General features: G+C 39.6%; 1 protein-coding gene across 1 annotated transcript in view; it reads right to left on the reverse strand.

Annotated features, from left to right (window-relative positions):
• Positions 1–2,932: 2,932 nt before the first annotated feature.
• The window catches only part of PASD1 (PAS domain containing repressor 1), a 139,425-nt gene continuing 124,464 nt past the window's right edge, over positions 2,933–17,893 (reverse strand). The window contains exons 18-22 of the mRNA XM_077485657.1: positions 15,905–16,063; positions 11,981–12,160; positions 9,354–9,769; positions 7,182–7,395; positions 2,933–6,078 (exon numbers count right to left, since the gene is read on the reverse strand). Of these exons, the coding sequence (XP_077341783.1) occupies positions 5,923–6,078; positions 7,182–7,395; positions 9,354–9,769; positions 11,981–12,160; positions 15,905–16,063 (1,125 nt within the window). The 3' untranslated portion in view covers positions 2,933–5,922. The remainder of the gene's footprint in view (positions 6,079–7,181; positions 7,396–9,353; positions 9,770–11,980; positions 12,161–15,904; positions 16,064–17,893) is intronic.

Here is a 17,893-nt window from a genome sequence, read left to right on the forward strand (position 1 = left end):
TAGCCAGCCAGAAAAAAAGAAAAAAAAAAAAAAAAAAAAAAGAAAAAAGGGGATTTACTTTCTTACAATTTGAATTTGTAGACCATGACTATATAGCAGACTTCTGCATATCTGACTTGTGTTAGCCCTTGTACACACGGTCGGAGAATCCATCGGAATGTGTCCTATCGGACTGCGTCGTTGGATAATCCGACTGTGTGTGGTATGCATCGGACTAATTCCGTCAGAATATCCGTCGGACCCAATTTTCCAACATGTTGGAAATATTTCCCGACCAACTGGGCCGATTGGACATACTCCGATCATGTGTAGAGAACTTTGATCGGACCAAGTGCCACGCATGCTCAGATCAAATTCCTACATCAAAGCTATTGGCTACTAGCCTGAATGTAGTCCCATCGTAACGAAATTACGTCATCACGTTCTGAAAGATCGGATTTTTCGCCAACTTTGTCCGACCGTGTGTATGCAACAGTTTCGGACAAAATCAGACGGATTTGGTTGTGGAAATCTCAGACCGTGTGTACAGGGGCTCAGGTGTAAGCATACAGCAGAGTTGCAGTGATCTCTGAAAATGCATTAAAACAGATAGAACTAGAAGTGTGCCTCCTGTTTGCCACTGCATGTCGGGTTACAAATATGTTTATGTGAACTAGTGCTTCTGTGAATAGCAGATGCCCGGTCTAGCCCTGGGTCAGCTGCAGTCCCAGGTCAAGACATTTAGTACTCAAGTCTAATCTTATAAACTGGGCAAAGGTTCAGATATTCAGTATCACACGTCTCTAATCTGCTTTCTTAACACTTAATTGAAATCAGTGCTCTGCTTTAAGGGAATAGAAGCAGCCACTACCATAAATTACTTTCATCTTCATGGTTAATGTACCAGAGCGGACAAAGACTACTTCATGTCTCCTAGCTCATTTGTTTAGTTAGAAATGGATGACTGTTTCAGTAAGCTTTATGTGCAGTTTTTAAACCAAAAAATATATACTGTCTCAAAATGCAGTATTCATCTTAAATGGACTAAGATCATGTTAAATAGAAAACCTGCCTTCACTTCCGACTTTCCAAAATATGATTTACAAAGAAATTAACTTAGTATTCAACATGTATCACACTGGACAACACATTACAACATTCAAATGATTTTGTTCCACTGTACAAGTTACCAATGTAACAATATTTTGTAGATAATGGGTACTTTTTAAATTAAAACAAAGGAAAACATGTGGTGAGACCCCCATATTCAACCTGCCAGTACAACCGTGCATTTAGAATATAAGAGGCAGTTGTATTATGTCTGATGTCTTTTGGAGGTCCCCGACCCTGAATGATCTGAAGGGCTGTCATCACAATATGGTTTCCCTTACAATGTATGTTCAGCATGTACACTCTAAAAAAGGAACACATTTTGGTCATCAGTTTTCCTGCTGGTGTACGTTCATATCAAATGGTCTATACTATGCAATTGTGCAAAACAGGTTATGGTTTTTATCATATTCAAGGCTTTATTGAGGATCCTGTAACAAAAACAGGTTTAGCAGTTCCACAGACACCACGCTTGGACTGACCAATCTCAAGGGCTCTGTAAAGGCCTCAAGACTGACACAATAACATTTTTTTCAAAAGATATCTCAATACAATTATCAAAATATGTCTTTATAATAGATATATACAGATACATTTATTTGAATGCTAAAAATAAATATATTATCTTTGACTCTGGGCACTTTAGAAAATAATGGATGTTGCCAGTCCATCATCTTAAATTGTAGAAAGTGCTCAAGGAACAATACCAACTAAAACCAATATTTCCATTTTATACTGCCACCAAATTAGCTGAATTGCCCACCACCGGTTTAGATCACTGAACCCTGTGATGAAATCAGCCAATAGTTTGCATATCACAAAACCATGATGGCAGCATCACCCTCTTCTAGCTTGTTCACTCTGAATTCTGGAGAATCCATTTGAGAAGCATGATGCCATCATTTGACTTGCAATGATCACAGCAATGTGGAAAACAAAATGGAGTCTCTAAAAGACATAAACCAGTATGTGATTCAGCTTGCCAATTATCACATGAACTGGAAACACTGGTTTTAGTGGCATGGCCCTTTCATTCCTTGTTAATAGCCCTTATTACAATTAACTGACAGAAGTTAAGATAGGCATCTGACATTTTGTGCAGAGGGATCATTTCTTATAAAAACACACAGACATAAATCGGGCATTTGCTAATCTGTAACTGGCCAGGCAGCTAGGGCACAAAACAATACAAGTCAGCCAATTACAGACAGGGTACCTTTAGGTTTCATAAATAACAGTTATATAGGGTTAATAAATAATAAAAAGTTTTAAAAGTAAAAGTGACCATGCATTGCACGCTGCCATCCTTTGTTGTAAATTTTTCCAGTGCTTCAGTTGATTGTGTATTAGGCACTGAACTGATGCTCACATATACATGAGGCTGTGCCTACAGTACAACCTGACACATACCAAGCTGCCCTTTTTTAGCATTCTGAAACTGGCCTTTTTCATAAGTCTGTAAGAGCACACATACATGCGAGATTTAGCTGCTAGTGAGCAGGATAGTTACAAAAGGGAAAGGGAAAGATAGTGGGGGGACTTAAAAGGGGTTGTAAAGCTTTGTTTTTTTATTTTCTAAATAGGTTCCTTTAAGCTAGTTCATTGTTGGTTCACTTACCTTTTTCCTTCCATTTCCCTTCTAAATGTTTTTTTTTCTTTGTCTGAATTTCTCACTTCCTGTTTCTCCTCAGTAAACTTCACACCATCATCCGAGTGGTGTTTTGTCAGCCAGAACAGCTTACTGAGGAGGATCAGGAAGTGAGACATTCAGACAAAGAAAAAAAAAAACATTTAGAAGGGAAATCGAAGGAAAAGGTAAGCGAACCAACAATTCACTAGCTTAAAAGGAACCTATTTAGAAAATAAAAAACAAATCTTTACAACACCTTTAAGAATAGATACACAGGAGCTGCAGTTTCTGACTTGCTTTTTGAAGTTACATGCTCCAGGGTTGCCATCCTTATCCTTGCTTTACTATATAGAACACTTGCTTTATCTGGATCAATGAGTCACTGACATCTGATGTGCCTATTTAAAAGTCAATAACTCATGGAGCTGTAAAAGAAGGCAAGGATGACCACCCCAGATCTTTTACTCTCAGAAATAAGGATAGCTCCCATATTTTTTAAACATTTTTTTTACAGGATCTTTTTACATTCCCGTTGACCTTATTATCAAATCAATCATATCAGCTGGGGCAGTCAAGGGTTAAATCTTATTCTTACAAACTATCAAAAATAAACCTGTTCTAAGAGAATATGTAAGCAATCATGTTTGCTCTCTACTTGTGAATATGAGAATTGTCTGCCTGCAATGTTAATCCAATTGCTTCAGTACTTTCTAGGCCAGTGATTTGGAACAAGTTAGTACTATAGATCAATGGTTATGATGTTCTAATCTTTATACTGGTTTCATGTTAGTAACTCAAATTATAGAAGGCAGAGACAGCCAGGCAAGTGGAATTCTTAGGAGGACAGCAATGGCTGCCCTCCTATTTCCCACATGATTGGTTTGGTATGTATGCATATAACCAACACTGGTTACATCATCTGTCACTAAAAGCAAATGGGACTAAGTGAAGATGTCTATTTTTGTAGACTAAAACTAAAAGATGGAATCATGGGTCGACAGTACAGAAGGAAATACCAAAATATAAATATGTACTTACAACACATAACATTTCTCGATATTGTGAGCTGGTTTTACTGTAGATCTTTTGCAGCAATCACTGGACACATAGAAAGTACTTGCTACATGTGATCTCCAAAACCAGCAAAGGCTGACAAGCATCTCTGCACACTGCATAGAATTTTTACACCCCTAAACAAATAAAAACCCAGCATCTTATCACTTTTCCACCTATAGCTGAACTCTCATTCTTGGTTCCTTAACTGAATGTTGTTACCAGTATTAAAATGCCTCATCTAAGGATAGGCCCTACAATTTTAATCAACTCTTTATGCATGCAACATTTTGTTGTTAATAAGAGAAGGCTTTAAACCCAGACATGCACTCAAAATCAGGCTCAAATGGCTCATACATATGACTTGAAACTTTGGATATCTGCAGACTTATTCAATAAAATGTGCATATTTGTCAAAACTATTTTATAATCAAAGGAATAAAATCAGTTAAGCAATGGGTATTAGTGGTGAATGTCCTGAAAAAATTAGCCTGTTCAAAAAGAAATAATTGTGGTCCAACTTTCCCCATAAATGGACCCCATATCCATTAGATAACTGGGTCACCTAAGTTACACAAGTTTTGTACTAATTTACTCCTTTGCTATTCCTGCTGCACATTGCTATAACAATATATAGGCGGGATTTATAGAGATCTTTTCTGATACTAGGCAGTCTGCATGAGTATTCAATAGGTGTCCAGTATCTAATAGCTGATCACAGCACTGATTTCACCAAACCAGCACCACACTGGTGGCTTACTTAGTTTCCATTTGTAGCTTTGCTTACTATACCATATTAAACATACTCTGGCATTAAACTCAAAAATGCTTCCATCAAGCAAACATTCCTGTTTTTCGGGAGGACTTCCCTGCTACGATCATCTTTCCACTCACCATTCATGAAACACACGGCCCCAGGCTCTGTTTTGTGAATGGCCTGAAGGAGAAGAAGACAGATACACAGCCATAGTGCTGGGGTCTATGAGACCTGAAGTGCTTATATGTTGAGTGGTCCTTCTTCAAGCATGTAAACAAACTGATTTGCAGGGGACAGAAGTATACCAGCATGACAGCCAAGTCTTCCAGGGAACTAACTAGAAATACCTGTTGGGAACCTGTGAGATTAACTGTGCCCAGAGTTTGACTTTAAGTCAGCATGTGGCTCCTAATAAGATGTTAAACTGCCACTTTTGTCAACAGCAGGCACCTGAAGGTGGCTTCCTTTCTATGTTCAAGTTAAAAAGAGCTGCTTAAACTGTTGGCGTTATACAAATCCTGTATATTAATAATAGGCTTCCTGAAAGCCATAATAATAGAATCTAATGGAACTCTAATACTCAAAGAGGGGGCAGTTTTTGTGGTCAGCAGCTTTTACCTGCCCCTCACTACTGGTCAGTGTGGCCAATTATTGCCATGATAGGCTAATAGAGAGGTGGGCCAGAGCTGGTGACCAAAGAACTAGTCGGTCTTTGCACAACACACCACACTAGAGCCTGAGGCCCGCTAAGCATTATATAATGAAAAAGGAAGCCAATGTGCCGGCCCCCAGACGTGCCCGTTATTGACTGCAAGTGGCAGTTTCATGTCTTAATAGTAGCCACTCTTACTTTGAGAAGTACATATATCTTGAACTTTGAAAAAATAAAAAAGGTACATCTTCAGTAAATAGAGGTAAGGTGCCTGAGGTTATTTAAACCATATAAATATCAAATATGACCCATTATGCTCTGTTCGACACCATTTATAGGTTACTTAGATTATCAGCTCAGTACAATATAATACACTTGTTTTACTGGAAAAGGATCTTCATAAATCAGACCACTGTCTGAACTTTGGCAGATTCATACATAGCCCCTGACAAACACTTTGGTGTACTTATTTATAACTTAAGAACTCATAGAAAATCTTGGTTCTACTTAAAAGGCAGCTGGAAATCTATCATATCATCAAAATGGGTTTCTTGCTTTATCCCTGCTCCATTCTGGTTTTGGCCCTCATCTTTCAGTCTTAGTGCTTTCATGATCACTTCTAGTTGTGAGCACTTCTTCAGAGGGCCGGAAGTGCTATAGACGTTGGGCTTCTCACGGCCCTTCAGTATGCATTACTGTTGTACAACTATAGTCCAAGAGCTCTTCTTCCATCCTGATGCACTACGGGAGCTGCATCTCAGATAAGTCAGACAGGCTTCCAGACTGACTTTGCTGCTGAGGATGCAGAAAATAACCCATGGTGTTCGGCTGAGGAATGTGAGGTTGCTGGTAAAGCTGTTGAGACTGGCCTGTTTGCATTGAATCAGACGTCTGCATCTGAGACAAAAAAAAAATACAGTATTTTAAAATAAATCCATAATTATGTTGGTTTAAAAAAAAAAAAAAAAAAATTATATATATATATATATATATATATATATATATATATATATATTATTCAATACGGTGTACAATTAAACCAGATTCCTTCCTATAGTTAAGTGCTGAAATATGATTGGTTGATATCAGCAACTATCTTGTTAGCTCCACTTATCAGAATTCCAGTACAGTTTTTTTTATTAATTGGCATGAGTAATATGAATATGGTATGCATTCAATAGGCCTTCTTTATCAGGATGTAAAAATACAAACATTTGTATTCAATGTCATCTATAAAAATGGAGAAAAATAGAAAGAAGAAGAAGAAGAAGAAGAAGAAGAAGAAGAAGGAGGAGAAGGAGAAGGAGAAGGAGAAGGAGAAGGAGAAGGAGAAGGAGAAGAAGGAGAAGGAGAAGGAGAAGAAGGAGAAGGAGGAGGAGAAGAAGGAGAAAAAAGGAGAAAAAGGAGAAGAAGGAGAAGAAGGAGAAGAAGGAGAAAAAAGGAGAAAAAGGAGAAGAAGGAGAAGAAGGAGAAGAAGGAGAAGAAGAAGAAGAAGGAGAAGAAAACTGCTTGCGTCGCCTACTTACTGGGTTAATCACATCACAGTGATTGACTGAAATTAGCAATCTCAGGCTAAGTGCAGAAGTGCATAAGTGAGCCTCCATGGTTTATATCTGGGGATACGAGTTTTCGATTTAGATAGAAAAATTAATTATAGTAATTTTAGGACTATAGGGAACTGTAGAAATATGAAGTCTCACTGTGAATAATGGTTATTATACAGTAGATTACAGCAAAACAACCCTACGTCTAATAAATGCTCTTCAGTTGAATTCAATAAAGATTAAATAGTAGTAACAATCACATTTCATTTCTCAAGTTTAATTAGCTTAGAATAATTTGAAAATTAAAGTAGCCGCTGTTTGGTTGCTTGGAAAAAAAAAAAAAAAAAAAAAAAAAAAAAAAAAGTCATGGTTTTTGTTCCATGTTAACTATACCAGCGCAAACCACACAGCATTCTTGTTTCCTTAATAAAATAATAAATGCATGAAGTAATTTACCTGAAGATACAGATGTGGCTGGACCTGTTGCTGTTGGCAGTGGTGTAGGTGAACTGCTGGATGGGTCTGCTGTTGGGTAAACCTGGACTGAGGGATCATGACAGAGGGGCTATAGACTGGGGCAGGATGAGGGGAAATCACTGTGTTGCTGTTATTGGAAGTGACTGGCTGCATCTGTAATGAGTGAGGCCGCATTTGTGGATCCTGGACAAACCTGTCAAGAAACAAAAAAAAAAAAAAAAAAAAGATAAAAAATAAAGTATGTGTTATAAATAACCTGAGTTTTGATATGGCTGTACTTTTAGGAACCCAAGGCTACTCTCTTGACTTTGCTTGCTGCATTCTCTGGTATTTGTATAGCAGCCATTCTCAGCAAGGGTTCCATGGAACCCTAGGTTTCTAGAGGTTCCCCGAACAGTGGTTACTTAACATCTCCTCTGTTGGTGCCTGCATAGTTCCTGGGCTAATGTCACTTGTTAGAGCCAATGGCATGATCCCAGTGATCTTTTTAGCCATCTATAGACAGGGCCGTCTTTTTCGCATGGGCAGTTGCCCGGGGGCCACACTTGCCTTGGGGGCCCCATCTGCCCAGCGACCAGGGGCGTTGGAAGGGAGTGAGTCCCCAAAAAGCCCCAGGTCTCCTTTTTCTCATGTAGAATTATTAGCCCCGAGTGTAAACATCCAGTGATTGGTGGGCAAGCCAGGGGCGTGTGGCCGCAGTGAGAGTGGAGCTGTCAAATCTAAGCACTGATGTCGGGGATGGGTTTACACTACACTGCCCAACTCCCAGGGACAATGTTGGGCTAGTGAACGGCAAACAGAATGCAGATGCCAGGCATGGGGGATACCAGGCACAATTTGTGAGTTATCTGCTCCTGACCTGACCCATGCACTGTTTGTGTCACCTACTTTTGACTCCTGAATGCTGTGCGTTACCCAATTCTGATGCCTGAACTCTATGCTTTACCCTCTCTTTAGCAGCATAGACTATTATTTATGCATATATTTGTGGGTGTGACCGTTACCACAATCTGGCCACACCCACAATTCAAAGTGCATGTTGCCCACCGCATGCTTTTTCTTCTCATGATGCCCACAGTAGTATGTCTTTATACCTTGAACGTCTGGCCCTAGTTACAAAAGCCTGTGACCAATTGTTTAAGCATGTGTTAAAAATAGGGGTGTGATCTTGTGAGTGTGGCTACAAATAAGGATGTGTTTTTTTGGAGGAAGAAGAAGGGGGCATGGTCAGGAGGATGTCTCTGGATTTCAAGTTGAAAATCTGGTAACCTTATGATAGGGCACTGCAATGCTGTTATTTTGTTTTCAGTAACTCCAGCGGAGAAACATTTAGCAAGTAATCCCTGTCATAGAGCTGGGCATTTCAAAATGAGCATGGAAAAGAGGAGTTTGTTGAATGTTACTTTATAAGATCCTATGCGATTGACTGTTTTTTTTTTTTTAACCCAAAAAGTCCAAAAAAGTGTATATTGATTGGTTTGTGCAAAAGTTATAGTGTCTACAACCTATGGGATAGATTTAGAGACTTTTAGTTTTAATTTTTTTACTGGTAATGGCAGCGAGCTGATCTTTAGCAGGACTGTGACATTGCGGTGGACAAATCTGACACTAACTGACACCAATTCAGTGATCAAAAAACAAAAATGCTCTGATCCCTGTATAAATTACACCGCCAGGGAAGGGGTTAACACTGGGCGGCGATCAAGGGGTTAAATGTGTTCTCTGGGAGTGATTTCTAACTGTAGGGGGGGGGGGGGGGGGGGGGGGGGGGGAGTGGATTAACTGGAGGAAAAAAAATAAAAAATGCTTCGCTAAAACATGCTCTCTCACTTTTCCTCCGACAGATCAGCGGTGTGCTTTGTTTACATCGGCACACCACTGCTTTGTCTCTCCTGTGAATGATCAGCAGGTCACGGCGGCCGCCAGACCCACTGATTGGCTTCCACTGTGTCCAATCACACCGGGAGTGGCATGTGCCACCTAAACTGCGTGCACAAAATCACGTACAGATACAGGATTTTGCACACCCGGGCCACCCTACCACAGTAAACTTACATGGGGTGGTCCGGACTATAAAAAAAACATTTACCTCTTGAACAATTCTAAATATTAAAAAATGCAGCCCAAATATGAAAACTTTACTGATCATACCTCAGATGCTGGCCATATTCAGGTGGCTGTGGTCTGTCCCCAGTTTCAGTGGAAATCCTCGAGGTGGCCGCAGAAGGGTGAGCTTGTGAAAACATCATTGTATTGTTGTACAGTGGCATCACAATGTTACCATGAGTCTGTAAAGACATAGCTGTCTGCTGTGCCTGATTGCCGCTCATTACTCGATGATGCCTTTGTAGCTGTTGCTGGTGTTTGTGTAGCTGCTGCTGTTTCTGTAACTGTTGGTGATGCTGCTGCTGTTGCAGCTGGTGCAGTTGCTGGTGCTGTAGCGTTTGTTGTACTTGCTGGTGTTGCTGTACTTGTTGCACTTGCGGATGCTGGTGTTGTTGTGCTTGTGGTTGTACTTGTTGATGCTGGAGTTGCTGAGGTTGTGAGTGTTGCTGGTGTGTTGTATTCTTCATCCATGCAAAAGAAGAACAAAAAAAGATTAGTACATTTTTTTAGGCTGATCAGTTTAGGCCGATATGTATTCTTATATTTCTGGTAATTATAACCAAAAAATAAATTGCAATAAGTGTATATTGATTGGTTTTTGAACAAAAGTTATAGCGTCTACAAAATATGGTAAAGATTTATGGATTTTTTTTTTTTTTTTTATTATTTCTTTTTTTACTAGTAACAGTGGCAACCTTCAACTCCCTTGTAGACACTGGTCCCAGTTCTATTAACTGCAGGAAATTCCAACCACCTGGCTGTCTCTTCACCAGTCTGCCCGGCAGCCTCTTTACCAGCCTGCCCGACTGATCCAGAGATCTCCCAGGGCAAAGTTAATGATAGATTTATGCACAACCCTGTCTTCCAGAGAGACCTGCAACAGGTGGCGGGTTTTAACCCCCCCTTGCCTATAGTGTAACCACTTTCCGACCAGCTCACGTACATTTACAGCGGTAGGTTGGCTCCCCTGCGTGACTCGCCTTACCTGTAAGTCAGCTGCTTTAAGAGCCATAGCAGGCATGCACCAGCTGCAGGGTGGGCGGCATTTCAAGGCTCTTCTAAAAGATTTTTTTTGCAAGTCAAGAAGTAGTTATTTGTTAGAAATACAGATGAGTCAGTCAGTAGCAGCGCTCATCAGCTATGGTAATGCGCAAAAAGATCCTCCATGCATTTCCTCCAGGCCGGAGCTGGAGCTTGGACTGACCTGGGAAGATCCCGACAGCAGAGCGTTTCAAAGGCATCTTTCCTAAGTGGCAGTGGGAGCAATGGGGACACCAGCATGGTCAGGGACTTACAAGGAGAGACTGCCACCTGTTGCAGGTCTCTCTGGAAGACAGGGTTATGCATAAATCTATCATTAACCTTGCCCTGGGAGATCTCTGGATCAGTCAGGCAGACTGGTGAAGAGGCAGCCAGGTGGGCTGGAATTTTCTGAAGTTAATAGAACTGGGACCAGTGTCTACAAGGGAATTGAAGGTACTCCGGAATGCAGTCTACAACACTTTGTGCTACTTTCTAAAGGACTGAGAATTCTTAGTCCTTAAGGGGTTTTTGTATCTTTTAAAAAAAAAAAAAATCAGAGAGTGGCAGCGATCAGGAGTGAGACAAATCTGGAGTTTTACATAGGGAGGAAGTTGTCCCCGGTTTTGTTGCAATCAAGTTTGGCAGCCCTTAATTCCTATTCTCCAGCCAAGTTATTACCCCTAATAAAATAACAAAAAATCAAGCTCAGAAGACTGTTCCTTGTGTCTGGAGAAAGTGTAAAAATACTTGTTGCCTGGCTGTGCAGGAGGGGAGGACCTAGTCCTTTGCAACCCCTCCGTGGGTAGTGCTATACTATTGTATCATGCCGCTTTAAAGAGTATCTAAGCCCCAAAACAAAAAATATGTTATATACTGCAGCTTACCAGTCCTTAAATGTGGGCAGGAGTTTTCATTTTTCAAAACTAAGAACATTTTTAGCAAGTACAGAAAAGAACTGTTGATCTTGCCAGAAATGCATTGTCCTCGTCACTTCCTGTGAGCTGAAAAGACAGCATAAACAATGTTCTCTCTTCTGTACACTACTAGTCCTAGCATTTCACCATGTTATGCAGATAAACAGTGTGGAGACTTGTTTAAAGTCCAGCCTCATCTAAGATCTGGTAAGCGCCAATATACAAAATATATTTGTTTTTTGGATTCAATACGATTTAAAGTACAGCTAAAAAAGGCAAGAATTTTTTTTTAGTTTTGTATAGAGTACAGAAGGGTTATAACTTTTGTCAGTTTGTTTGCCATCTGTGTCCCATAGCGGAGATTTCCCTTCACTTCCTGTCCCATAGCTAAAGTAGGAAGTGGGAGGAAATTCCTCCAAAGTGAGGGAGCCCCTAGGAAAAATGTTCGACAAGTAACTTGGTTTAAAATAGATAATTGATTGTCAATTTAACCAAGTCTATCTTGTGTGAAACATTCAAGACCTGTTAAAACACACTTCAAGAGCTTAGGCTGTATTATCTACATTATTATGACATTTGTTTTGGAATTTGCTGTGGCTTTTTAAATTACCTGACTGGTGATCATATTCTGGTGACTTGTGGGTATGTGGAATGCACAAACATCATGTGTTACTTGACTGCCGGTCACATACTGGTAAATCATGGGTATTTAAGATGCACAAAAACATGAATTACCTGACTGGTGGTCGCATACTGGTGACTCGTGGGTATTTGAGATGCACAAAAACGCTTTGAACTCTTTCCCATTTCTAGACCTTGCATGGAGACCACATTCTGCTGGCGAGACACCCTCCTTGGGTCTGTCTGCTGAGCATTACTATTAAACGCAGCGGGGATTGGCTGTTGCATCAACATCTTCAAAGGAGACAAAACAAAAAGGATAGTGTGAGACTTTTGGAATACATTTGTCTAGTGTGAGCATAGGCTGACTGAACATGTCAAGTGGAACTGGAAGCCAACAAGGTTTTTAAAATAAATTACTACAAGTACAAAATTATCCAAAAAAAAAAAAATTATATATATATATATATATATATATATATATATATATATATATATATATATATATATATATATATATATATATATATATATATATATATATATATATAGTACTTTTGTAAAACTATCCAATCCCTCTATATCTAAAACTATCGCATTCTGTACCACTACCAACAAACTGGAAAACAGCTTTTCTGTTCCATGGTAGCTGTTGCTGCTGCCACTGAACCTCAATGTGTATATGTGTTCTCTTCACACCGTGACATACAAAGTAACCTGATCAGCAGGTCATAATACTGATACCACGGGATCTCAGCATGCTTATTATGTGAAGTCATACACTTACAGGCCATTTTATTAGATACACGTGTTCAATTGTTTGGTAACATAAATTGCTAATCAACCAATCACATGGCAACTCAATGCATTTAGACATCTAGGACGTGGCAAAGACAACTTGGTAAAGTTCAAATCGAGCATCAGAATCAGGGAAAAAAAAAAAAGGGGGATTTAAGTGACTTTGACCATGGCATGGTTTTTGGCTGCAGACGTGCTGGTCCGAGTATTTCAAAAACTGATAATCTACTTTTTTTATGCACAGCCATCTCTATGGTTTACAGAGAATGGTCTGAAAAAGAGAAAATATACAGTGAGCAAAAGTTGCGTGGCTGAAAATGCCTTGTTGAGGTCAGAGGAGAACAGGCAGACTGGTTTGAGATGATAGAAAGGCAACAGTAACTCAAATAACCACTCGTTACAACCAAGGTATGCAGAATACCATCTCTGAACCCACAACATATTTAACCTTGAAGCAGCAGAAGGCAACACCAGGCACCACTCCTGTCAGCTAAGAACTGGGAACTGAAGCTATAATTTGCACAGGCTCACCAAAATTGGACAACAGAAAACTGGAAAAAAAAAACGTTGCCTGGTCTGATGTGTCTCGATTTCAGCTGTGACATTCAGATGGTAGGGTCAGAATTTGGCATAAACAATATGAAAGCATCGATTTATCCCATCTTGTATCAACAGTTCTGGCTGGTGAAAGTGTTATGGTGTGGGGGATATTTTCTTGTCACCCTTTGGGCTCCTTAGTACCAACTGAGCATCGTTTAAATGCCATGGCCTACCTCAGTATTGTTGAAGACTATGCCCATCCCTTTATGACTACAGTGTGCCCATCTTCTGATGGCCACTTCCAACAGGCTAATGTACCACGTCACAAAACTCAAATCATCTCAAGCTAGTTTCTTGAACATGACAATGAGTTAACGGTACTCCAATGGCCTCCACAGTCACCAGATCTTAATCCAATAGAGCACCTTTGGAATATGGTGGAACAGGAGATCCGTATCATGGATGTTCATAAAATAAAGCAGAGGTGAGGTGCTACAGCCCAATAAGATGAGGGAGTTTTTCAGAGCTGCTGGGTGCGGAAAGGCAGTCGCACAGCTGCAATTGCAATCATGAAAAGAAATAGTCCGCAACTCCTTGCTGCCCTTTAAAATCTGCAAAAGTTATTGGTTCTCCATAAAAAGACAGAAAATATATACATGCATTTCAGCCTTGTTCCCTACAAATACCATGTACAAAAATGCCACAATTTATAGTGTATAAACCCTTCCTGGCAACACGTCATTAATTTGCCAATTGATAGAGAATTAGAATTACTTGGAGAGGTAAGACACCATAGATGGACAGACACAAATTTAATCAAAACCACAAACATAATTGGTTATATAATAAAAAAAATAAAAAAAAACAAACAGACGTCAAATTCAATAGAGTGGCAAAACAAACACAATAAGCAAGAATGCCCAGTGGGAGAAGATAGTACTAGTACACAGCAAGAAAAAAAAAAAAAAAAAAAAAAAAAAAAAAAAAAAAGGGGAAGGAGAGGCGCAGGTGGTACAAAAGAAAATCATAAGTGTAAGTCCAGGTCCCATCGCATCGTGGATGTGCAGCCAACAAATCTGCAGTAACTGCATGATGCTTTCGTTTTAATATGAGCGAAAATCTCTGAGGAACGTTTACAACACCTTGTTGACTCTATGCCACTAAGAGGTTCTGAAAGTAAAAGGGGATCCAACCCAGTACTAGCAAGGTGTACCCAATAAAGTGGCTGGTGAGTGTATGTCACCCATCTTGAAACCTCTAAAATCCTAGTAGATCAGAGGCCAGAACTGAGGGAGGTACTGCAGAGGTGTGTCTTTACAGCAGGGGTGTCCAACCTACAGCCCAAGACAGCTATAAATATGGCCCAACACAAAATCATAAAACTTAGTTAAAAATTTAGATTTTTTGGAACTTTTTGTAAAAGGGTGTTTACACTTAAAGAGGAAGTAAACCCTTATGGGTTTACTTCCTCTTTCATTCCCTGCAAAGGCAAAGCATAATGGACTACTATGCATCGCATAGTAGCCCATTATGTGTCACTTACCTGACACAGGAGCCAGCGAAGTCGCCGCTGTCCCCTATAGTCCGCCGCATCCATCTTGCTGGTGGCGTCTCGCAGCTCCACCGCTGTCATTCAGCGAAGCCGCAATGACGTCACTCCCGCGCATGCGCATGGGAGTCGACACGCGTCGCAGCTCCATTCTTGGAAATGCCGCGCTCAGTGCGCCTGCGCGCCGCTGTCTACGGCGCATGCGCCGTAGACAGCGGTGCCCGTTTTCGGGCAAATATCTCCTAAACCATATAGGTTTAGGAGATATTGCTTGGACCTACAGGTAAGCCTTAATCTAGGCTTACCTGTAGGTCAAAGTTGTTTGTAAGGGTTTACAACCACTTTAAACACATGCTGCCGAAGAAAATGTCGACAGTCTCTACTGAACTTCAAGCCAGTATAGATGGGTTAGTTTATAAAAAACATTTCCAAATATCGCACTAGTTTTATGTCACCATCTTTTACTTTGATTATAAAATATTGCAAAAAAAAAAAAGTTTCAGATAGGTACGTTAGCTATATCAGTGACTGTTAACTTGTGATCTGCCTGACTATTTCTGCTCATCAGCCATCCTTATTGTTAATGTATTTTATGTGTGGTCCAAGACAATTCCTCTTCTTCCAATGTGGCTTAGGAAAGTCAAAAGGTTGGACACCCCTGGTTTACAGCAATACTGGAGATTAAGCCAAATAAAAAAAGAAAAAAAAGTGATTTTTTTTTTTCTTCAAGGGAAATACTGCAGTGTTACATCTCTGATATGTGTACTGAGGAAACATACCTTTTTGCTGGCATACATTTTAGGTGGCAGATTTTCCTCCATGCAGTTAAATCATGCCCTCGAGCCAAATTACCCTTGTGTGTCTATAGCTAGCCAAAGATCTGTTAAATGCTATATTCTAAAAGGGGATTGTTACCATTGCAATCACCACTAAGTAAATGGCCAATGGAGCGTGACCAGTGCTGGGAATCATCACCCATCAGGTCTACATGTAGTTTGTTTTGGGAGGCATCAAACCTTCTAGAATGCTTTGTCTGTTAGTTCTAGACAAAGGCAGCATAGCTTTTGCTTTCAAAGCTATGTGTGCTGTCATGGGATGATTCCAAAATTCCTAGAGTTTTAAAAAGACCACTTGTGGCCATATTAAGATACCTGAAGATTTGAGTCTTGCACTAGCTGTAGCTGTTCTTTGATAACATGCAGCTCTTCCTGCTGAGTTTTGATGTCTGCTTGTAATATTCGCGTTCTCTCCTCCAACTGCTCCTTTAGTTGGTTCACCATTCCCAACTGGGCTGGGTAGTGATACACTGGCTGTAAAGTAAACCCAAAATGTACTGTATAAGAGAAATGTGTAATGTGGAAAGGCATTGCAGCAGAACATACACATACAAAAACAGAATAGCCAGAAAAATGGAAATCCTGCCCCGCAGAGGAAAAGGGCTCACAACGTGGTCTTTGAGTGTGTGGATCAATATAAACAGAGACCTAAAAATAACAAAATATTCTTTTTGAATAAAAACAGATTACAATCATCATCATCTAACAGACTTCATGAAGGCCATGTCAGGAATGTGTATTTGAACATTGCCAGCTAATTTGCTTTTCAAATACAGAAATCTCAAAGGGATACAATGAATGGACCCAAATACAAGACAGCACAAACATCCACTGTGTAAAAACCTAGATCATTTTGACCATAAGAGCAACTTGCAAGTGCACAATACAAATAACATTTTAACATAGTGGGTGGGATAAAGCAAACACAGTGCTTCCCTTCTCTCAGTTTAAATACTGTATAGCGCACAAGTGTCCCAAAACAACTCCCAAGCAGCCAGACAACATATCAAGGCCACCTGGCAAGTTCCAATGACATCAGTCCAAAAAGTTCAGCACTTTGAATATCCAAGACAATCATTTCAATCCTAAAACAGACAAGTGTGTTTGAAAATTCCAATCTCTCAGCCTCTTACCGGATCAGCTGACCCAAACATAAGTCAATGGGTCCAATAAAGCTTTATTCTCCAACCCTTCCGTGTCTTCTTTATTGTTCTTCTGGTATCTAGTATGATACCTTTAATATTTTTGAGCTATAATATTTATAATATTGTGCTCACATGTGCATTTATTCAACATGAATTTGAAATCACCAGTGGCTTGTGATTTTCTCCTTTTGCCTATATTCTTATATTATATTCCAATTAAAATGTGTTTTCCAAACCACCCTCAAGTCCTGAATCCTCCTCTTGGCAATATCTCCCAAGAAATAAAAAAAACCAAAACAATCACACACACATATTATAAATAAATATTATATTAATATATATATATTTATTATCTCCTTTAAAATTTTGCTCACATTAACCCATGCTCTTCTATTCAACTAAAGTGCACCTTCCTCCATGCACCAAACACCTTACTGGAACAACCCCTATGTCACAGGGTTGGGTGATCTCACTTATAACTTAATTATTCATAAACTTGCTTCTCTGGTGATAAAATATTCAGCTCTGCATAAACAGTTAAAAAACAGACATGTAAAGTAGAAAAAAAGAAAACGAATAGTGCAGAAAATCCTTTGCAAATCTTATTTTTTTTAATTTAAAATGATCACATAGACAGGGAGTGTAATATTCCCAATAACCAAGATGGCAGAATGGGCACTTCTGGTTCTTGTGTAGGCATCTTGACATCACAATCTGATGCACTTCATCAAGACGACTTGAGGTGCACTTTGAATTAATTGGATCACTTATTCGGTATGAGTTAATGTGAGCACAATGTAAAGGATATTTTGTATATGTATAAGTTTTAGATGTACTGCACTATTGAGTTTCTTTTCTTGGGAGATATTGCCAAGAGGAGGATTCAGGACTTGAGGGTGGTTTGGAGGAAGAGTTGATTTGCAATGAGATGTGCTACAAAGGTTTGTTTTCTGGTAAGGATATTGGCAGAAGGAGAGAATAAGTCAGGGGCCACTGGTGATTTCACAAGCATGTTAAATACACACATGTAAGCACAAGAATATAAATATTATAGATCAAACAATAATTTTGAAGGTATTACACTACGAGTTCTATTTTTTTGGAGGAGATCAGAATAATAATATTAAAGAAGAATACGGAAGGGTTAGAGAATAAAGCT

Source organism: Lithobates pipiens, unplaced genomic scaffold (genome assembly GCF_037356315.1).
Source record: "Lithobates pipiens isolate NorthernLeopardFrog02 unplaced genomic scaffold, aLitPip1_a1.2 Scaffold_1, whole genome shotgun sequence".
In the NCBI taxonomy this organism is placed as follows: domain Eukaryota; kingdom Metazoa; phylum Chordata; class Amphibia; order Anura; family Ranidae; genus Lithobates; species Lithobates pipiens.